The following is a 23,381-nucleotide window of genomic DNA, read 5'->3' as shown; positions in this document are numbered from 1 at the left end:
AGGTCTTATCTTGTTTCCAATTCACATTAATATTTACATTGTGCTCTGAGATATGAGATACCTCTCAGGGTGACGCACAGATGCATCACAAGTTAAACTAAGTTCTGTAGACAACCCTGCACTATTTCAGCAAGCTGCATTTGCCAGAACATGAATCTAAGTGACTTCATGACTTTAAAATAGGAAACACAATATTACCCCTCAAAGTTGTGAGGGCACAGTTGTTTGAATGACATGTACTGGCTTGGGTGGGAGAACGGTTCTGTGGCATGTCTGCTGTGTCAATCGTCCGCTGCATTGGGATTGTGATCTCATTCATCCATTTGCTCGCAGACCAGTCTGGAAACGTAGCCTCTGTTGCCGTGGTACCTCGGCCAGGGAATGGGATGGAAATATGGTAGTAAAGATGGGTGCTTCGGGTAGGGCAGCGTATTTTGGGAGGCAGAATGACTGGGATGCTGCATCAAAACAGATGGTGTTAATTTACAAGGATGGAGCTTCCCCTGCGGAGGCTGAGAAGCTTACATGACACAGATCAAAGCCGCTCTCGCCCTACCAAAAGCAGGACGCAACTATGATCAAAGCACCGAGACCTATCAGAGCACTCGCCACACTCGCTGGTTCTCTCGATGACAGTCGTTCTTGCCGTTTCTTCTCTCTCCCTCACTCTCTCAAACCACAGTTTATGCAGATGTGTTGCAGCCTGTCATCTTTTCTCTAAAAACCATCCAGTAGTTCAGTCACTGTGTAGGGCCATATGTAACCTGTAAAAACGTTGTGGTCCAGAGGCTCATTATCCAATCTCAGGCTATAAGACCTGGCTCTGTTTCCCTCAAAGACACATAAACAAACCAATTAAGCTACTGAATGAAAGACCTGATTCTCCTGCACAACACTCACACACATACAAATACAAACATTGAATCTGTACTCACATAGAGTCCGGTGTGCCATTCTCCGAAGAAAGGGAAAGCCACGGATATTTCTATCAGTCCTGATCCCCCATCATCTTGCTCGATGGTCTGGGAGTCACCTTCATCCAGCCCAAATGGGTAGAAATCCTCCAGAGGTACAGCTGCCTCCACACCATGAAGCAAAATAAGAAGCATACACATGGAAAGCACTGGTCTCCTCAGCCACCCCATGACCTTGTCTGCACAGGGATGGAGAGGAGAGGACTAGGATCCTGGACACTTACAGAGGGCAAGAAGACAACTCTAAACACCAGTGCCAAATGCTGAACCAGTGATACTCTCCTTGTCTTGATTCTCCCTGTTTCTGTAAACTTTCCTCTTTTAGTTTCAAATTCCACCCTTTGTTTCCTCTCAGATCTTCTCTTAGCCCTGGTACTTGGGCTGTTGGTCTAAGACAAGGGGGTAGATTCCTTGCATTCTGTGTGCTGCTGGGTGCTCAAGAGCTGCTGTGCTCCGTGCCGCTCACTGAAATGAACAGAGTGAGAGAGAGAAAGGAGGAGAGGGAGCAGAGTGATTCGGCTCTATTTTTTTTTTTTTTTTTTTTTTTTTACAATCCAGTGACTTGGTCCCTGATGGTTAGTTTAGAAATATCCTCAATAAAACCTCTATTCTGCCTGCCAAAGGAGTTCTTTCAAACCCAGCCCCACCCCCCCAGGGATTCACTACCTTGCATGATTAGGAACTCTCATCCAATAGCTGAGGAGAGACCGGTAACTGGATAAGCACTGGGTGGAGCTATGGTAATCAAAGGGCTGCTTTAAAGAGACTCTGACAGGGCACTCTCCTCTGCTCTTAACCTTTGCTGAGAAATACCCTTACCCACAAGCACATGTCTCAGTGTTGTACAAACTACCACATGGCAGTGTAAGAGTTCCAGAATCTGGCATGTGATATGATGCATATATAGTGCACTCCTTGTATATTGTGCTCAAGATGCATGTTCAAGAGGAGGAAAATATGCAAAAGCCCTTTGGTTTGGAATTGAGATGTACTGAAGTCTTGCTTACTCTCTGAATATCAACTTTCCTGCAAATTAATCTCACAAGACATTCGATTTTAAATATGCCTGAGAGAATTTCCCCAAAACAAAATGAAATTCTTTTTACCCAGGGGGTCATTAGTAGCAGGAATTAAATCATGGAGCCAGAACATCACATGGATCTTTTATAAGTTGTTATAGCTTATTTGTACACATCATTGTACAAACTACAGCAGATATGGCAAAACCTGACAGCAATTATTCAGACCACATACATCAATCTGGTTGTTATTTTTCTTGTTTTAAATGTTTTATTGACTCAAAAAATGACTTTGTGATGAAACAAAACAGTTTCCTAATAGTTATTATATGGTAACAGTATAATTCGCGATTAAGAATAATTTCAATACCCATAAGAGAAACACCATATAGAAACACATTAACATGAAAACAACATTTGTAGGTTAGATATAATTCATTTTCTGTCCTGATTCACTCTAGCTGTAATTTAGCTAATCGGTTACTAAAACAAGATGATCTTATTCTCTAAATGGTTGTGTGATTAAATAATGATCACCATAATTATTTAGGTTACAGAGTGCCAAGTTAAAAAGAAAGTAAATAGAGAACAATTGTGTGGTTTGATACACAGCTTGGGGACCTGGGTGTGATTTTTAAGGTAGGTTCAGATGTTTAAAACTGTGTGTGTGTGTGTGGGGGGGGGGGGGGGGGGGTTAATTGAAACTGTGCTTAATGCTCTAAGATGAACAGGTATAGACTTAGGTAGATTTATAGTCTGTTTCAACAGCTTGCTGAACAAATCCTTAAAACAATTTGGCAATTGAGAAGCATTTTGTGAAACAGTGATCTCTTTGTTTGTTGTTATTGGGTTCTTATGGTGTGGATCAGGATTACTTAAAGTATTTGTGCAAATGTAGTCCAACAATTCTCCCTGAGACCAGTGATTTTGTGTGTTTTTAAAACCAAAGTGTGTGAAGTATGCGTGTGTAACATTTTTGATTATGCATAAGTCCATCCATGTAAGCACTGGCCCTGTTTCATTGGCCTTTGAGAGATTACAAACATGTTAAAAAGCTGTCAGTTGGTCACTGTGGGCTGAATTCCCAAGCCATTGTGTTTTTTAGAGCCCCAATCTCAGCATCTGCTTCATATATGCTTGCCTCCTTTTCATCTCCTGCTCCAACTGTTCTTTCAGTGTGCAAACCTAAGAAACACACAACTGTTATTGCAAAGCAGTCATGTATTCAGCAGAGGCTTCTTTGCTTTTGAATGTTATGTAAATTTACACTCTTATAATGCATGTGGTCACATCTTTATAGCTTCCTCAAACCTGTTCCTCCAAACAGTGGACCCTCTGGCGGTGAGCTTTCTCCCGAGCCTCCAGTGCTCTCTCTGCCTGCTGCTGGGAGTCCCTCATCCGTTCTGACTCTAGGTCCAGCTCTTGCCTGTGGTGAGCCGTCACTTCCATGAGCCTCTGGGAGTGAGTCTGCTCCAAGATAGAGATCTGGGACTGCAAAGACAACACATAACATCCTGTCACAGGCAAATCCAATAGACAAACAAAAAGAGCTGAAAAAGGAATATGACACATTTTTATATTACTAATGGTGCTTTGTAATATTAATATTACTATTGCTCACTTGAATAAACCCCTAACCCTGGGCATTAAACTCACAGTTTAGGCTACAGGCATGAATAACACCTCAAATCATGTGGCTTATTGAGAAGAACTGTACATCTATACTTTTCAAAACAACCAGACTTTAAATGGGCTTCTTTGTTTACTTGGGACAAAGTATCATTTTTTATTCAGAAAACGTAAAAACTAGGTATTATTAGCATTAATACATTTATTATTAATTCTATATTACATATTATTATTTTATTATATAATATTTTATTAGCTGGAGTCTATCCCAGCATTTCAAAGAACTTTGAATGAATGGCCAGACATCACAGGTATTATTATTATTATTTTAATATGTGACCCTGGACCACAAAACGGTCAATTTTTTTGAAATTTAGATTTATACCTCACCTGAAAGCTGAATAAATATTAATTCCATTGATGTATGGATTGTTAGGATATGACAATATTTGGCAGAGATACAGCTATTTGAAAATCCTGAATCTGAGGGTGCAAAAAAAATCTAAATATTGAGAAAATCACCTTTAAAGTTGTCCAAATGAAGTCCTTAGCAATGCATATCCACTCATAAAAATAAATTTCTGATATATTTACGGTAGGAAATTTACAAAATATCTTCATGGAACATGATCTTTACTTAATATCCTAATGATTTTTGGCATAAGAGAAAAAACAATCATTTTGACCCATACAATATATTGTTGGCTATTGCTACAATAATACCCGTGCGACTTATGACTGGGTTTGTGATCCAGGGTCACAAATGTTCCTTCAGGTTCACTTATAATGTTAATAAAGTTTTATTAACTAACTGAAATTATCCATTTTTAAGGGATAACAAATATCGTACTCGGTTACTAACGTAACCTCGGTTCCCTGAGATGCGGAACGAGTACTGCGTATGGGGAAAGGTCTCCCTTTTTCCCCGCTGCTGAAGCCTTTTTCAATAACGCAGTGTAACTGCACCGTCATTGGTTCACTCATAGACAAGTTGTTGAACCAATGGCGGCGCGGCATAGCTGCGCGGCCTATGGCGACAAAGCGCGCGAATATTCCCGCCGAAATGGGCGGGGTATAGGGCTATATAAGCAGGCGTTTCGCCATAGGATTTCAGTGTCAATCGACTGAAGCGACGACCCTGAGCCGCAGCCTCGTGGCACGGCAAGTGACGCAGTACTCGTTCCGTATCTCAGGGAACCGAGGTTACGTTAGTAACCGAGTACGTTCCCTTTCGATACTTCACTCGTACTGCGTATGGGGAACGAATTCAACCACGCCGTGCCACGGCTGGGAACGATATAGCTTGCATTTGGCCAACCCAGAGGGGGGCCAAAAGGACAAGCAGAGGCAAAGCCTAACCGAACCCATGGTTACACTGAAGGAAGATACTTCCTATGGTGGCGTGAAGCGGGACTTGTTGGAGGCCGCTAATCACACCGACAGGACCCGAGCTTGTAAGGTCGTGACATCGAGGTGATAGAACCTGACAAAGGTGGACGGCGAAGACCAGCCGGCCGCCTCACAGATGTCTTGGATGGAAACTCCGTTGGACCAAGCCCACGAGGAAGCCATTCCTCTAGTGGAGTGGGCCCTGACTCCTATGGGGCAATTAGTGCCCAGTGAGGAGTAGCACAGGTTAATAGCATCCACTATCCAACGGGAAATGCGTTGTTTCGAGTCATGTATTTGATACCCTTTGGTGCGGCCGCCAAAACAAACAAAGAGCTGATCCGACTGTCTGAAAGACTGTGATCGGTCTATGTAGGTCCTCAATGCCCTGACTGGGCAGAGTAGCTGCAGCTCTGGTTCGTCCGCTGAGGGAGGAAGAGCAGAGAGCGAGATGACCTGAGCTCTAAACGGAGTTGAGAGCACTTTAGGGACGTAGCCATGCCTAGGTTTCAGAACGACCTTAGAGTCACCAGGCCCGAATTCGAGGCATGCAGGGTTCACGGAGAGGGCCTGCAAATCGCCAACACGCTTTACCGATGCTAGTGCTAGTAGCAGAGCGGTTTTTAGCGTTAGGGGCCTGAGGTCGGCTGAACCCATTGGTTCAAATGGGGCTCCTTTCAAGGCCCTGAGGACCAACGAGAGGTCCCAGGAGGGAATAGTGAGAGGGCGAGGAGGATTCAAACGCCTAGCACCTCTCAAAAAACGGATCACAAGCCCGTTTCGTCCCACCGATTGGCCAGCAATAGGAGCGTGGAACGCTGCAATGGCTGCTACGTAAACCTTAAGCGTGGAAGGGGAGCGCCCCATTTCCAAGCGTTCTTGGAGGAAAGACAGTATGGAAGATACGTCACTCTCCACAGGGTCTATGTTGCGTGTTGAACACCAATCAACAAAGACTGACCACTTCTGGTCGTAGAGGCGCCTCGTAGACGGGGCTCTAGCCTGAGAAATGGTATTTAGGACATCCTCGGGGAGGCTAGTCGGCTCCCATCGAGGGACCAGAGGTGCAGAGCCCAGAGCTGCGGCTGTGGGTGCCAGATTGTTCTGTTTGCCTGAGAGAGGAGGTCCCGTCTCAGGGGAATCGGCCACGGGGCTCTTAGAGAGAGCCTGAATAGCTCTGAGGACCAAACCTGGTTCCTCCAGAGCGGGGCCACCAGAAGGACTCTGTGCTGGTCTTCTCTGATACGCCTGATGACCTGGGGGATCAGTGCGATCGGAGGGAAAGCATAAAGGAGCGTGCTGGGCCATGTGTGGGCCAGAGCATCTACTTCCTTCGAGAAAAATGTTGGGCAATGAGAGTTGTCTTCTGAGGCGAAGAGGTCTACCTCTGCCTTCCCGAAGAGCTCCCAGATCGTGAGGACCACTTGGGGGTGGAGCATCCACTCGTCGGAGGGGATGTTGCTCCGTGACAACATGTCCGCACCCAGATTGTTCCTGCCAGGAACATGAGTCGCTCTGAGCGACTGAAGCCTCGGAAGAGCCCATTCCAGCAGACGTTTCGCCAGAGCGCATAAGCGGCTGGACGAAAGACCGCCTTGGTGGTTCAGGTATGACACCACCGTCATACTGTCTGACCGAACTAGAACATGACGTCCCGTCAAGTAAGCCTGAAAGAACTGAAGGGCTTTCATCACTGCTAGCATCTCTAGACAGTTGATGTGTAGATGGCTTTCCTCGTGGCTCCACGAGCCGAAGGCCGGTCTGCCCTCGCACACAGCGCCCCAGCCCAAGTTGGAGGCGTCTGTTGAGAGCACCGTCCTCCGTGAGACCGCCTGTAAAGGGACTCCGTGCTGGAACCATACTGGATCCATCCAAGGTTTCAGGGCTAGAAGACAGGCCCGATTGACCTTGAGACATAGGCGGCCGTGCCGCCATGCGCTGGGAGGAACCCGGAACTTCAACCAGTACTGAAGAGGCCGCATCCGAAGAAGGCCTAGCTGCAGCACCGGGGAGGCGGAAGCCATCAGCCCTAGCAGCCTCTGGAAAAACTTCAGAGGGAGATAGGCTTTGTTCGTGACAGATGCCGTGAGCTGCTGAATTGCCAGGGCGCGCTCTGGCGAGACTACTGCCGTCATACGGACCGAGTCGAAAACTGCTCCCAGAAACGAGATTCGTTGAGTGGGGCATAGCGAGCTCTTGGCTAAGTTGACCCTGAGACCCAGGCATTGTAGATGGCTGAGGAGCACGGATCTGTGGCGTTCCAGCTCGACTCGCGAACGGGCTAAGATGAGCCAGTCGTCGAGATAATTCAGAACCCGGATTCCCATCTGTCTCAGAGGGGAAAGCGCCGCGTCCATGCACTTGGTGAAAGTGCGGGGAGCCAGAGACAGCCCGAAGGGCAGGACCGTATATTGGTATGCCACCCCTTCGTATGCGAATCTCAAGAATCGTCTGTGACGGGGGGCTATCTGGATGTGAAAATACGCATCCTTCAGGTCCAGCGAGCAGAACCAGTCCTCGGGGCAAATGTGCGCGAGGATCCAGCTCTTCAACGGCCCTAAACAGGATGCGGAAGAGCTCGGCATCCATGCCCTGGCCATGCTCGATGGGTTCCAAGGGAGGCGGTGGAGCGGGGTCTTCCGGCTCGCCAGCCCATCCTTCCGCTTCGGAAGCCGCAAGAGACATGGAGTCGTCTTGTTCGTCGTCTGTTCCCCCGAATGAGACGAGGTCACTCGCTTCTGCGGAGGGACGCTGCTCAGGGCGAGAGAACAGAACGGGAGAGAGTTCCCTGGGAGGAGAGGGCGAGGCACGCGGGGGCTGGGCCGGCGTGAGCTCGCTCAACTCCTGGCGCTGAGTCGCTCTACCCCGCTGTCTTTTCCTCGCCGGCTCGCGGGAGGAAGGAGACGGGAGGGCGCGAGCGGCGAGATCGCCCTCAGTGAAGAAGGCGACCCGCGAGCGCAGGGAAGCGAGACTCATACACTCGCAGTGCGGGCATGAGTCTCCAGCGAGCGCGCCGTCTGCGTGGGGCTGGCCCAGGCAAGCAACACACTCGCTGTGTCCATCGTCGTCGTGCAGGGGGGCCCTGCAAGTACCACATGAGTGGCGGGGCATCGTGAGACGCCGCTGCCGTGAAAACGGCAATTGGGTGGCTCTTTTAGAGCGGCGTTTAAGCCGTGGATGGAGCTCTCAGGCGGCGCGCCGGATGGCGGCAGGGGACGCACAGGAAGCGGCCGGAAGCGGGAAGCGGGAGGCGGCGGCTCGGCGACAGCGCTAGGAGCTGCAGTCCGCGAGGGCGCCGGCGCTTTCTTCCACCGGCGAGTCCAGGCGAGTCCGCTGCGGGAGCCTCTTCAGACGGCGGCGAGAGCAGAAGGCGGCGAGCTTCTTCGGCTTCAGGCGGAGATCAGCGAAGAGAAGTAGATGTCGTCGCTGAAGGAGAAAACACTGAAATCCTATGGCGAAACGCCTGCTTATATAGCCCTATACCCCGCCCATTTCTGCGGGAATATTCGCGCGCTTTGTCGCCATAGGCCGCGCAGCTATGCCGCGCCGCCATTGGTTCAACAACTTGTCTATGAGTGAACCAATGACGGTGCAGTTACACTGCGTTATTGAAAAAGGCTTCAGCAGCGGGGAAAAAGGGAGACCTTTCCCCATACGCAGTACGAGTGAAGTATCGAAAGGGAACCACTTATTCCTGAGACACAAATGTGAATACAGATACACAAATGTGTTGTTTAAACAGGATGCGTCAAAGCAAACGTTCTTTCACTCATCTATTTGTCCTATTGTCAGCAAACTCAAGCTTGTGGAGCACGTTAGAAATTACCAGAAATAACCAGTGTAGAGAGCGTTAGTGATTTATAATGGGTACTATTTGCTTTAGACACAACGCTCGTGTCCGGTATAGAGAGGTGTCAGCTATTATCGATTAAACGCCAGTGGGTGGGGCTTGTGGTGCAATGATGTAAAACTATTTGTCAATGTCGTCCGAAATTGACGGGCATTTACTGTATCCAGTGTACACAGCGTCAGTGATTTATAATGGCTTCTATTTGCTTTTGACGCAATGCTCGTGTCCGATATTCATAGTTTTCAGTCACGTGACTGTCGCGGAGCCCTGGAGGGCAAAACAGCCATGTAACTGCAGCACAAGCCTGTCAATTTTCCATCATAAAAGAAAAATATGTGAACAAGATGCAAGTTTTGGGGACTTGTGATCCATATACAGAGCCTGCAGTGATTTCAATCACTAAAAACAGCAGGACGATTTTTTTATAAAGTTAACTTGAAAAACAAGAGGGTGGGTTGTACCAATAAGGATTAAATTAAGCAAAGTTTAACACTAATCAAGGATTTGTGTTCTGGGTTTTATTTTGCACCACTTAATTTTAAACACAGATTAACCACGCAGAAATGAAAGCAGCATAGACGGAGGGTGAACTGACGCCAGGCTAAAGAATCCTTAGTGCAACCCACCCTTAAAGTGCCTTAATGTACTAAAACAGTGATATTAAATCATCAAATTCAGTTTAACCCTTTTTGATGATGCATACTATATACAGGCGAGCAGATGAGCCCATAAAATGAATGCAACACGTTTTCTTTATAATGGTTTCCGATAGAAAAAAGGCTTAACGAGAAACCTTGTGTTGCATTAATATTCTGTGTTCATTTGTTTGCCTGTGCAAAGTATGCATAATCAATAAGGTATATATTGAATTTGGTCTTTTAATATCACTGTCTTACTATATTAGATCCTACTACAAACCTGGTAAAAATGACTGGCAGTCAGTGGAGGAAAGCCTTGTTTTGCCCGCCAGGGAGGCGTTCACGTGAAAACTATCAATAGACAGGTGTCAGCTGTTATTGACTATATGCCAGTGGGTGGGGCCTGTGGTGTGATGATGTAAAACTATTCATCGATGACTTGCTCTATATCAGGGATAGGCAAACTCAGCCCTGGAGGGCTACTGTCTTGCAGAGTTTAACTCCAACCCTGATAAAACTCTCCTGCCTGTTACCTTCTAGTAATCCTGAAGACATTGATTAGCTCAGGTTCAGGTGTGTTTGATTAGGGTTGAAGCTAAAAACTGCAGGACAATGGCCCTTCAGGACCGAGTTTGCCCATCCCTGCTATGTATTTTGTGAGTGTGACATCACAAATCTCACAATATCCAAACAAACCATTTTTGGAGCTTGGTTAAATAAATACTTACTTGTTTTAACTGTACAGAAACCTCTTATGTCAAATCAAGGAAAATTTTATAGCTCATGTCATAACCCGTTTAAGGTCAGATTTCAAAATTTGAGTGGACTAGATTCTGATCCATGCATTATAAATGTCATAGTACTCATAAATATTTTTATCACCTGCAGTGTGTGAATTTCGGCCTGCGTTTCGCTTAACTCTTGCTCTAGGTTTCGGATTTTTTGTTCTTGCTGTTCTCTCTCACTCTGAGCATGCAGTACCTCCATCTCCTTCCTTTGGCGATTCTGTTCCACCTGCACACGCATGCACACGCTAAATTTATCAAGTATAGAAATCTGGTGTGAGATACTGTCACATGCTGTACATTCATGTATAGAATTTTCAGCTCAAGCTAAATCCATCAGGATTATTGCATGTTTCACTCATCAAGACAAGATAGTGATCTGCAAACACACACAAAAACTGCAAACAAGCTCTCATGCAAAACTTACCTCCCCCAATAATACTAGTTCAAGGTACAGACAAGACACTGATTAGTTTGCACAGATTAAACATCACAGATGATGACAAATACACAACAAACTGTATTTGAAAGACATTTGTGGCGACCTCGAGTCCCTCACGGAGGAGCTCCGGGAGCATAAAAGGAGGAGCGACGACAGTGAAGGACGAAAGAGGACCAGGCCTGGACTTTATTTTCTGCCGGCATTACTTTCGTTTTGTTTGTTTATTTTGAGATTAAAGTTTTGTTGAATGTTCGCCGGTTCCCGCCTCCTTCTTCCCACATCTACTAACCATGTTACAACATTATTCTAGGCTGTGACATGTACCTTCTCCAGGGTACGTTTTAGAGAGGACCTGTCTTTTCCAAGACGCAGTAGTGTCCTCTCCAGCTCAGCTTTCTCTCCCTGCAGCCGTTGTGCAGTGGTTTGCAGGGTGGCCACCTGCTCCTGAAGCTGATCCTTTTCTCCCTGCAGGAGTGCACACCTCTCTTGCACCTCCTGCTCAGCCTGTTGTCTCTGTCTCACAGCCTAGATAATTAGAAAAGATGTAGAATAGACACCATCTATATTGCTGTCCAGACCAGAACTGGTTGTAGATCAACATAGATTTCTGGACTAGAATGTTTCACATTCAAAAGATAACAGAGAGTGTTTGTGTCTGGTTAAGATACAGTGTAATGTGCGAGAGCTCATAACATTGAATTTCATTTTTTAAAATAAAAATCTGTTTGTTAGTATATCATAGTGTACTTCTTTGTGTTTTCTCTTTTTTTATTTTGTGGTTTTTACTGGAATGGATAAAATAAATTTGGAAACTCTGCCATGTCTGCTATATCACCTGGAAGGCAAAATGTTTTCCAGTATGTTTGATACATGTGCCTACAAGGACCAAATTATATTAAAGTTCATTAGCCATATTTAATGTGCTTTAAAGGATTAGTCCACTTTTAAATAAACTTTTCCTGATAATTTACTCACCCCCATGTCATCAAAGATGTCCATGTCTTTCTTTCTTCAGTCGAAAAGAAATTAAAGTTTTTGATGAAAACATTCAGGATTATTCTCCTTATAGTGGTCTTCAATGGGCACCAAACAGTTGAAGGTCAAAATTAGTTTCACTGCAGCTTCAAATTGTTCTACACAATCCCAGACGAGAAATAAGGGTCTTATCTAGAGAATCCATCACTCATTTTCTGAAAAAAATTTAAAATTATGTAAGTTTTAGCCAGAAATGCTCATCTTGAACTAGCTCTCTTCTTCTCCTTCAGAATTCCAGCAGTGTAGACACTGCTAAGTGTATTACTGCCCTCCACTGGTCAACGTTTGAACTAATTGTTATATACTATTGAACTAGCATATTGCATATAAAAATTAGTTCAAAACTTTGACCTGTGGAGGGCAGTAATACACTTAGCAGTGTCTACACTGCTGGAATTCTGAAGGAGAAGAAGAGAGCTTGTTCAAGATGAACATTTATGGTTAAAAACTATATAATTTTCAATTTTTTTCAGAAAATGAGCGATGGTTTCACTAGATAAGACCCTTATTTCTCGTCTGGGATCGTGTAGAACAATTTGAAGCTGCAGTGAAACTAATTTTGACCTTCAACTGTTTGGTGCCCATTGAAGTCTACTATAAGGAGAATAAACCTGGAATGTTTTCATCAAAAACCTTAATTTCTTTTCGACTGAAGAAAGAAAGACATGGACATCTTGGATGACATGGGGGTGAGTAAATTATCAGGAAAAGTTTATTTAAAAGTGGACTAATCCTTTAAGTATTTGCATTGATCAATGTTTATACGTTAATAAAAACCTAAATTAAATCTGTTCATAACATAAAGTGTTTGTCTCTCTTTAGAAGACTCGATTAAACTGCTCGATTTATATGGATTTTTTTTTACAATCTCTTTATGAACTTTTTTATTCTCGTCACTTCATAACATTAAGGTTGAACCACTGTAGTCACATGTACTATTTTTACGATGTCTTTACTACCTTTCTGGATGTCAAAAGGTGCAATGACGTTGCTGCTTATGTGTAGTTCAGTTCAGATGCCTTCAGATTTCATCAAAAATATCTTAATTTGTGATGAACGAAGGTCTCACCGGTTTGGAAGGACACGAGGGTGAGTACTTAATGACAGAAATTTCATTTTTGGGTGAACTAACCCTTTAAGTATCAAAGTTTTGGTGTAATGGATTTCAACAGAGTGACAGAAATCTCTCAGGTTTCATTACAAATATCTTAATTTGTGTTTTGAATGAAAGTCTTATGGTTTTGGAACAACATAAGGGTGAGTAAATGATCACAGAATTTTCATTTTTGGGTGAACTAACCCTTTAGAACAGTGTAAACTGTAAAAGTATGTGTGTGTGCACAACCTCCTGCAGGCCACGTGTCTGTTTGTCCAGTTCGGAGACCCTGAGTTCAGACTCTTCCTGGCTTCTCTGCAGGCTCTGTAGTCTCTCACTCAAGCCATGATTTTGCTTCCTACCATTTGTCAGAGCCTCCCGTGTCTTATCCAACCTCTCCTGCACACACATACACACACACAGACAAGTATGAACGGGCATCAATCCACACATGCATAATCAGACACCCACATACAGTTTTAATGAGGAAGCTGTACTTTTCCTCACTACTACCAATTGCCTGTCTTTTTATCCTTTCCCCCCACTCTCTCTTTCTCCTCTGGACCTCTTTTTATTGGCAAGAACTGGCAGGTCTCAAGCAAACTGAAAAAGATTTACACTGAGGGCGCAGTGTTTTTGTTTGTACAGCATCTTTAAAACACAGACTCATACTAAGCCTTAAAAGCTCTCCAGAGGAGCCAGAGAAAATTAATGAGTTCAAGTCCAGCTTTTTATTGCACCGTCATCTAGCACCTTCAGGGAACAGGCAGGAGCAAAGGTAAATACTTTGAAAAAGTTAAAAAAAAAAAAAAAAAAAAATTCAAATCTGGAAAAGTTATGGACCGCAGCATAAATCACTACACATTGTGGCCATGGTAGTAAGATGATCTGTGGTGTTTGAATTTAAGCTGTACGTGAACTGAGGAGAAGTGAGATCAAAATGGGAGCAGTCCTAATTGTGCATGTGGTTAAACCACAATGAACTTAATAAGGTTGTTTGTGAGTTCATGATGAAGAAAAATGATTGACAGTGTTTCTAATAAAGCCATGATAGAGAATTTGCTTTAACTTGTTTTATCTAAGTTCCATCAAGTTGAGATGTTTGAGCTTGTCTTTTACCTTGCAGTTGTAAGACTTTTGGTGCTAGTATGGCCAGTTAAAGGATTAGTTCACTTTCAAATGAAAATTAGCCCAAGCTTTACTCGCCCTCAAGCCATCCTAGGTGTATATGACTTTCTTCTTTCTGATGAACACAATCGGAGATATATCAATAAATATAATGACTCATCTGAGCTTTATAATGGCAGTGAGCGGGATCAACGTGTATGAGCTGAAGAAAGTGCATCCATCCACATCCATCCATCATAAACATACTCCACACGGCTCCAACCTTCTGAAGCGAAGCGATGCGTTTGTGTAAAAAAAAAAAAAAAAATCCACATTTAAGTTATGAAGTAAAATATCTAGCTTCTGCCAGACCACTTTCTGTATTCTTCTTACAAAAAAAGTGTAACCCTCTCGCAGTTCAAAAAGCTTATGCTATGTCCTACGCCTTTCCTATTAAACTTACGGAAAAAGCTAAACTGACACAACGCCAGTTCCGTTTTTTTTGTAATTTGAATATGTAAGGCGGTCTAGCAGAAGATCAATATTTTTGTCTTCAGACAAACGCATCGATTCGCTTCAGAAGGCCTTTATTAACCCCCCGGATCCGTGTGGAGTATGTGTCAGGGTTCTGTCACTTCGGTCTACAGTAGTTTATTTCTTGGTTTTGTGACAGAGCTCTGACACTCCCGTTCTTGTCGTGTTTTTGTGTGAGCGTACAGTCTCGAGTGTTCTCGGGGCTGTGCGCTCTCTTGTCTGCATGCCTTGTTTCATGTAGGGAGCGTGGCGTTTGGATCCCGGCACTCGTGTCTAGTTTGGTTTCGGTTTCGTGTCGGGATTCAGACACTCGTGCTCCCAGTCCTGTCTTTATTGTGAGCGCATGGTTTGTGTGTACTTTCACTTGCCGTGCGCTCTTGTCTCATGTTTTGTGTAGCACGCGGTTATTTCCACCTGCCGCTTGCTTTCATGTTGTGTTGTTGTCTTGTGTGAACACGTGGCTTATGAGTTTTGATAGTCACGTGTTCATGTCTCGTCTTGTGTAAGCACATGGCTTGTGATTTTGTCTTCATTGGCCATGTGCTTGTGTCTTTGTTTTGTTTGGTGTGAGCACATGGCTTGTCATGTGTTTCTTTGTGCCATGTGCTCTCATGTTTATTGTCTTGACCCCGCCCACCTTGTTACCTGATTATTGGTTGATTTGCCCCACCTGTCCTCCCTCATTACCTGCCTTATTTGCTCTCCTATTTATTCTCCTTGTGTTTGCAGTCCTGTGCTGGTTCGTTGTCACTGAATGTCGTATTTCTCCTTGTGTCAAGTCAAGTCAAGTCAAGTCAAGTCAAGTCAAGTCAAGCCGAGTCGAGTCGAGTCGAGTCAAGTCCTGTTTGTCAAGTCTGTTTTTCCCCCACGGGGTAGTTTTTGTTGTCTTGTTTTGTTTTATTTTTATTATTAATAAAGCCCTTCCTTTCCTGCATTATTGAGTCCTCGCTCCTTCCCTTCCACCAACCTGACAGAACGAACCAGCCAACATGAGGACTCAGCGGAAGAAGGGCTTGCACTGTCCACCAACCTCCACTGTCTCAAGCCCTCTTTTCCAGCGCATGCTCCAATTTAAGATCCTGAGCTCCCTCCGTCAGGAGGAGACTGACCTGAGGGAGTTTGCTGTGGAGTTCAGGGGAGCTGCAGAGGGCCTGGAGCTCAACGACACAGCACTCAAGGACATTTTCAATTATGCCCTTGATGTACCCCAGAGCTGGTGGGCGATGAGGGGCCTGGATCATCGGACTTTTGGGGAATTCGTGGATTTCCTCGATTGGAATGGAAATCCTCCTGTTACAGTTTCCCCAAAGTGGTTCATAGAAGCTGCAGTGCTCCCGTTGGCGGTTGAAGAAGCTGCAGTGCTCCCGTTGGCGGTGGAAGAAGCTGCAGCTCCCGCAGAGGTGGTTGAGGATGCTGCAGTGTCCTCGGAGGCAGCTATTTCCAAGCCATCACCTCGTTGGCGTAAGCGGAGGAAGAGAAGGAAGGCTTCTTCTGACTCTGAAAGTCTGGCCACCCCAGAACCCGCTGTAGGCCATTCTTGTGCCGCCCAAGCGCCTTGTCCTGCCGGCGCCTCCCCAGTGCCTTGCCCTGCCGGCGCCACCCGAGCGCCTTGCCCTGCCGGCGCCTCCCCAGCGCCTTGCCCTGTCGGCGCCACCCAAGTGCCTTGCCCTGCTGGCGCCTCCCCAGCGCCTTGCCCTGCCGGCGCCACCCAAGCGCCTTGCCCTGCCGGCGCCACCCCAGCCGTCTGCCCTGCCGGCGCCAGCCAAGCGGTCTGCCCTGCTGCTGCCTGCCAAGCGGTCTGCCCTGCTGCTGCCTGCCAAGCGGTCTGCCCTGCTGCTGCCTGCCAAGCTGTCTGCCCTGCTGCTGCCTGCCAAGCTGTCTGCCCTGCCAGCGCCTGCCAAGCTGTCTGCCCTGCTGGAGCCTGCCTGGATGGTCCCTCCAGTACCGCTCTGGTCCTCAGCCAGGACCCCAGACCAGCTGAAGCCGCCCTGGTCTGTCCCGCCGGTCCCGCCCTGGTCTGTCCCGCCGGTCCCGCCCTGGTCTGTCCCGCCGGTCCCGCCCTGGTCTGTCCCGCCGGTCCCGCCCTGGTATGTTCCACCGGTCCCGCCCTGGTCTGTTCCGCCGGTCCCGCCCTGGTCTGTCCCTCCAGCTCCCTGCCTGAGCCTCCCTGGCTCAACCCTCCCATCCCTCCCTGGTTTCCTTAAAGACATTCTTTTTTGTTTGTTTTTTGCTGACTGACTTGGCTCCCCTCCCTCCCTCCCTCCCCTCTTTGTCTTTTGATGTTCTGTCATGTTGTCTTGTTGGTGTGTTTTTGTCTTGTGTCGTGTATGTTGTCATGTTTGTCTTGTGTCCCTCGTATGAGGGACACAAGGGGGTAGCCCTTGTGAGGGGGGGTACCCTCTTTAGAGGGGGGGGGTAGTGTCAGGGTTCTGTCACTTCGGTCTAGTTTATTTCTTGGTTTTGTGACAGAGCTCTGACACTCCCGTTCTTGTCGTGTTTTTGTGTGAGCGTACAGTCTCGAGTGTTCTCGGGGCTGTGCGCTCTCTTGTCTGCGTGCCTTGTTTCATGTTGAGAGCGTGGCGTTCGGATCCCGGCACTCGTGTCTAGTTTGGTTTCGGTTTCGTGTCGGGATTTGGACACTCGCGCTCCCAGTCCTGTCTTTATTGTGAGCGCACGGTTTGTGTGTACTTTCACTTGCCGTGCGCTCTTGTCTCATATTTTGTGTAGCACGCAGTTATTTCCACCTGCTGCGTGCTTTCGTGTTATGTTGTTGTCTTGTGTAGCACGCAGTCTGTGTTTCACGGGCTGCGTGCTCTCATGTTATCTTGTTTTGTGTGAACACATGGCTTATGAGTTTCATAGTCACGTGTTCATGTCTCGTCTTCATGTCTTCATGTCTTCATGTGCTTGTGTCTTTGTTTTGTTTGGTGTGAGCACATGGCCTGTCATGTGTTTCTTTGTGCCATGTGCTCTCATGTCTATTGTCTTGACCCCGCCCAGCTTGTTACCTGATTATTGGTTGATTTGCCCCACCTGTCCTCCCTCATTACCTGCCTTATTTGCTCTCCTATTTATTCTCCTTGTGTTTGCAGTCCTGTGCTGGTTCGTTGTCACTGAATGTCGCATTTCTCCTTGTGTGTCGTCAAGTCAAGTCTAGTTTAGTCAAGTCAAGTCCTAGTCAAGCCAAGTCGAGTCCTGTCTGTCAAGTCTGTTTTTCCCCCACGGGGTAGTTTTTGTTGTCTTGTTTTGTTTTATTTTATTTTTATTATTGATAAAGCCCTTCCTTTCCTGCATTATTGAGTCCTCGCTCCTTCCCTTCCACCAACCTGACAGTATGTTTATGATGGATGGGTGAGGATGGAGGCACTTTCTTCAGCTCATACTCGTTGATCCCGCTCACAGCTCAGATGAGTCAGGATATTTATTAATATATCTCAATTGTGTTCATCAGGAAGAAGACGAAATTCGCATGCGAAAATTTCGCACGTTAAAAAATAAATTCAACCTCATGTTATGTCAATCGCGTTTGCACACTGCCTCCGAAACTTTCGTCCACCAAAAAAATATTCGGATCAGGTTCGATTTTCTGCATTTTTTCGCATTCGTGGCACGCATTTTGAGAGCGTTTTGACAATTCAGAGCCACCATACGTGAACGCAAAAATCCAGAATGCCATCTGACAAGTTGATCCACGTCGTCTACAGCACAAAACAGCAGCACTGAATGACAAACAACGTGAGGAATACAAAGAGACCGAATATAAAGACATATTGTGCCATTAGTAAAGCATCAAACAGAGCCACTGGCATCCTGAAGTAATCTTTGAAATGCTCGGATAATCCCGCAGCTCCTTGATGAGGTGAATTCTCCTTTCTCTCTGTGCAATCTCGGGATTGAATAGACCCAATATTTCCTTTCTTTTTTTCTTTTTAAGAAGAGAGGAGAAAACTAATCGTGCTCACTGCTGCTTGAAGACTTCATTTTGTATTGTTTTGCGTTTTTTTTCGCCACGCATTCATTAATACGCATCGTACTCAGTGTGCAAGGTCTCTGTGCGTGACGAATTTTTAGGATTGCGAAAACGAAAAAACGCATGCGAAAAATTCGGACTCCGTGTGCAAAGGCCTTAAAGCTTGGGGTAATTTTCATTTGAAAGTGAACTAATGCTTTAAATGATTGATCTGTGCATATCATTATTTTTTTTTTTTTTACTCATGTGCCCTTGTAACCTTTAAATCAAAATAACTTCCGCTCCCTCTTGCAATGACATCTCTTCTCTTCTCTGAAGACGTGTTTACTAGCACAAGGGCGGGACAACCTGTCAATCACATGAAATGGCAGCAATAGCAAATCCAACAATCCAATCAATTCCCGATGGATAAAATCAAGTCCCTCACCACATTTTTTGATTTTCAAGAAGTCGTTTCACTTGGACATAGGTCACAAGAAAAGACTATCACAACTTCCGTTTCATGCAGACTTTAATTTCAAGAATCAATAAATGGCAGTTATCAAACTGCAAACATGTGCACTCTATAAAACCCACACTGACCTGCAGCATCTTCCGGTCATGTTCGCTGGCTGTGAGAGCTCGCTGCAGTTGGGCGGCCTGATCCCGGGCTGATCCTGCAGCAGCCTTGCTGTCAGTCAAGGATGCAGCCATGGCCTGCAGTTGCTCCCTCAACTGGCTCTCCTGCAGTTCTGTATGTGCCAAAGCAGTTGCCAACCTCTCACCCTCAACCTACATTGGGACAACAGTGCTGCATTATGTTGCTCAAACATGACTGACGTCCTTTTAGACACAGCACAAACCTACACACACCTTCAGGAGAGCAGCACGCTCTTCGCTGTCTCCCAGCTCTCTGCGGAGGTTGTTTAGGCGTTCATGTAGCGAGCTGACCTCCGCCTCCGTCTCTGTGGCTCGGAGCTGGGCACGCTGCAGCTCTCCCTCCAACCCCCGTCGCGTGAGCTCCAGTCTGGCAGCGCGAGCTTCCGCGGCTTCACAGATCTGCTTCATACGACGGCGTTCAGCCTCCAGATTTTCCTCAGAGGCCTGGGAGCGCTCCAGCTTCTCCTGAATACAACAGTGTATTTATACCAATAATGCAACTACCAGAGAAGCAACTCATCAGAGGTCTTTATTGTGGAATGGCAATGAACACTTGCTAAGTTCCTGCTTGTTGCATCTGACTGTGGTGCTGCAATGAGGCTGAGTAAGCTATACATTCAAAGCATCTGAGTAAAAGTGAGTTGGTGATATAAAGTGCTTCACCATTGTGGAGTAAAAAATCTTATTGTTCTAAGATTTTTGATGATAACACGTTCATCTTTCAAGATAGACCTATAGTACAATGAGTTTTTTATTGTGTTTAATTGCCAGACCCTCACTTCTGTGAAGCCTTGAGGCTAAAAAGTGGGATTTCACTGTTGTGCTCGATTTTGTAAACTATTTTTGTGTTAGTGCAGAATGTGTTCACCTGCAGTGCTTTGGCCTCTGTTTCAGTTATCTGTTGGCTGTTCTTCATTTTGGCCAACTCTTCACTCAGAATCCTATTCTGTATTTCTCCACGCTGAACTGCCTCATCCCGTAAGGAAAGTGATGTTTGCATCCCCTCTAAATGCTTGGCCAGCTCACGCTTTCCTGAAAAACACACACCCACACATTAACATGCATGATAATTAAAAACAGAGTTGCAAACTGGTCATCACTGAGCAGCATGCACCCAAGTGTTGGGCTAGAGTTCCCTCTTACCCTCCTCCATCTCTCTGATAGATTGTTTCAGCATCTGTATACGTGTGTTACTTCTCTCCTGACTGGCTTGCAGGTTTTCTACCTGCTTGCTGAGACTATGCACCTGTGCCTGGGACTCATCCTACAACCACACAATCAGAGATAGAAGATAGGATGTTTATGTTCTTTTTATTCTTATGTTCATTGTTCTTGTAACACATTGTGTTGTTTGTGATCCTTTATTCGTGTGCACCTCACTTTTTTTCAATGTGAAAACTATAGATTTGTCAAAGGAATTAATGGTCATATTCAAAATTAAAAACGTTTCTATGATCACATCCTGCAGATCTTGGGTTTGTATGGGAAAGGGAAGTGTATACCATAGATTTAACTTAAGTTATATGTGAACTTTTTATGAAGAACAGAACATTTAAAGGGGACCTATAATGCCCATTTTACAAGATGTAATATAAGTCTCTGGTGTCCCCAGAATGTGTCTGTGAAGTTTCAGCTCAAAATACCCCACAAATTTGCTCCTATTTGGGTGTGAGCAAAAACATGCCGTTTTTGCGTATCACTTTAAATGCAAATGAGCTGCTGCTCCCGGCCCCCTTTCCTCAACAACAACAAAGCTAGAGAATCTCACGCAGCCAAAATGATGATTGTTGGTAACAGTGTTCAGCCTTACATTGTTCAAACCGAAGTCAGACACTGATGGAGAGACTCAGGAAGAAGTTACAACTTATAGAATGCATCTGGATGTTTCTGAACGGTGAGTGGATTAATTTATGTAGTTGCTGTGGAGTTGATTCAACTCATCAACTAGCACGCTGAATTGACCCTCGGCGTAAAATGACAGCATGACAACAACACTCTACTACAACAACACTTCCTCTTCTCTAAAGCAGCCCAACATGGCCTCACCCCCTTTGTTGCATGTTCACAGGGGCAGGGTTAATGTAAATTTTAGAGTTAGTGATTGGAAGAAGCTTGTTGTAGTCCCTACCAGCCGTTTGTTGTAGTCCTTAAACAGAGAATTCTTTAAAAGAAAATACCTCCCTTTGCATTGAACTTTGAGCATCATAAATTTGCAGATGTTGTTTATGCTCAAACAGCAACATTACACATTAAGGCCCAATCCCAATTCTACCCCTTACCCCTTCCCCTTTCCCCTTCCCCTTTGTTTCGCACGTTCACGTGAAGGGGTAGGGGTGTCCCAATTCTCATTCTGTTGGAGGGGAAGGGGTAGGGGGAAGGGCCAGGTAGCCCTTCAAACGAAGATTTTTCGGGTCCACACTTCAGACGAAGGGGTATGATAAATTTCCAACATGGCCGACCGAGCGAGCAGAGAGACCCATAAATGTAAGTATTTTTTTACGGTAAACAGTATTTTATTAATAAGTAATCACTTGTTTTGTGTTGCCTTTAATCTTGTGTTCATGTATACGGTTATGTTCTCCGAAAAAAGATTTGTTAAAATCGCTATGAAAAAAGTTCGCTAATGTTTTTTACTTTATGATAGTTCCACAACATATTTTTTTTATATTTTATTGAAACCTGCGTTGATTTGAAAACATAAATTTAAATCCGGTGGCAGCTAACTTGTCTTTTTGCCGCATGCCTGATTAATGTATTGTTTTGTTGTGGTTACGTCCATAAATACGTGTACGTTACATGATATAAACAAAAAGTGCATTCAGTTTGCGTGCTTATTCATCAGTATTGTATGTCCTGAGGAAACACGCAGGCTCATACGTTTTTGTGCAGAACAGCTGTCGCCCAAGCAACAGCTATCGATGGCATCTTAGAAGTGTGTGATAAACATCGGCGCATCTATGACGTAGGAGCTAGCGACGACTTATGATGACGTGTAACGGTCTAGTAGTGGTGTCCCATTTCTTAGGGGAATATGTTCAGCCCTACCCCTTGACACTCTGTTTCAAGGGGCAGGGGGAAGGGGAAGGGGTATAAAATAGAATTGGGATTGGGCCTAACTAAAGTTAAAAAAGTGAAATCATAATCAACCACCCCTTTAAGTCAGTATTCACTGAAAATCTTGACATCCACCCCAGCTCTGTTCATACAAGTTAATGAAAGAAGAAGTGATGCCGAATTAGTGAACATATTCTTTTAAGTTTGATCTTTTCAAAGAATTGGTTGATACAGTTCACAGAAACAGTCTGCATGATTAATTCACGACTTTTTCTGGTTCTGATTTTATAAATTCAGATGACTAGCATAGTTATTCTATATAGTATAGTTATGTGGACAACTTTTATGATGCCTCTTTGTCCTTTGTTGTGATGTAGTGTTGTCATGTACCCGCTCTCTATGTGTGTCCCTGAGCTCTTGCTGGAAGCTACGCAGCAACATTTGAAGTGAGTCCAGATCCAGCTCTCCATCCTCTCTGTGGGAGGGGGACAGAGAACACATAGGCAACCCATCCACCCCAGGCTGTTCTGACATGATTTCACCTGAGGGCATATGCACAAGTTTCCATTTAATTCTTTTGACGTGTAATTTAGAACACCATGTACATTAGAGCGTCACATTGTTTAATAACCTTCAGCCTTGAAGAAAAGAATCCTTTGTAATATAAGAGTGGTGATCTTCTTCTTGACCCTAAACCAACCTTTGCTAAAAAGTCCAGATTAATTACTGGACTGAGAATGCATTACCTTTCACAGGTGAGCGAGTTCTCCATGGTGAGGGGCTCCGTCCACGTTCCCCAGGTGTGGGTGAACGTCTTCCACGCCCACTTCCAAGTGTACGTTTCAGCGCAGAACTGAGAACATTCAACCTGTGCTCGAGATCACTCCGTATGGCGTCATTCTGTCCCAGCTGCTCTTCCAGCCCCTGGGCCCGGGCCTCTGCTAGACTGACCTTCAGCCCAAGCTCCCTGAGCTGGGCCTGGGCTTCCTGCAGTGCCCCCTCCAAGCGAGCAGCCTCCTCACGCTGCTTCATTTGGCTCTCCTGAAGATTGGCATCCCGTTGTTGCTGCATCTCTCTCTCCTGGCGATGCACTTCTTCCAGTTCTGCTACACGCCGCTGCAAGCCTGCAGCCTTTTCACACACACACACAGACCAGTTCCAGCAGTTTAAGCATGTTGCTATACAGTATGTGTTTGTGGATGCTGTAACTATGTTAGTTG

At 45.4% G+C, this 23,381-nt stretch overlaps 2 protein-coding genes across 2 annotated transcripts in view; both read right to left on the bottom strand.

Moving 5' to 3' along the window:
- The window catches only part of sned1 (sushi, nidogen and EGF-like domains 1), a 36,746-nt gene extending 35,601 nt beyond the window's left edge, over positions 1-1,145 (bottom strand). The window contains exon 1 of the mRNA XM_067374113.1: positions 936-1,145. Within this exon, the coding sequence (XP_067230214.1) occupies positions 936-1,145 (210 nt within the window). The remainder of the gene's footprint in view (positions 1-935) is intronic.
- A 1,558-nt stretch (positions 1,146-2,703) lies between these two features.
- Positions 2,704-23,381, bottom strand: part of crocc2 (ciliary rootlet coiled-coil, rootletin family member 2) — a 76,051-nt gene continuing 55,373 nt past the window's right edge. The window contains exons 27-37 of the mRNA XM_067373935.1: positions 22,908-23,292; positions 22,552-22,703; positions 20,251-20,371; positions 19,976-20,139; positions 19,321-19,572; positions 19,051-19,239; positions 13,107-13,256; positions 11,051-11,251; positions 10,382-10,513; positions 3,305-3,484; positions 2,704-3,178 (exon numbers count right to left, since the gene is read on the bottom strand). Coding sequence (XP_067230036.1) covers positions 3,095-3,178; positions 3,305-3,484; positions 10,382-10,513; positions 11,051-11,251; positions 13,107-13,256; positions 19,051-19,239; positions 19,321-19,572; positions 19,976-20,139; positions 20,251-20,371; positions 22,552-22,703; positions 22,908-23,292 — 2,010 coding nt within the window. The 3' untranslated portion in view covers positions 2,704-3,094. The remainder of the gene's footprint in view (positions 3,179-3,304; positions 3,485-10,381; positions 10,514-11,050; positions 11,252-13,106; positions 13,257-19,050; positions 19,240-19,320; positions 19,573-19,975; positions 20,140-20,250; positions 20,372-22,551; positions 22,704-22,907; positions 23,293-23,381) is intronic.

The sequence above is a fragment of the Chanodichthys erythropterus genome, chromosome 21 (genome assembly GCF_024489055.1).
Source record: "Chanodichthys erythropterus isolate Z2021 chromosome 21, ASM2448905v1, whole genome shotgun sequence".
Classification (NCBI taxonomy): Eukaryota; Metazoa; Chordata; class Actinopteri; order Cypriniformes; family Xenocyprididae; genus Chanodichthys; species Chanodichthys erythropterus.
Note: the sequence above shows the minus strand (reverse complement) of the source record. Positions and strands in the feature narration are given on the sequence as shown.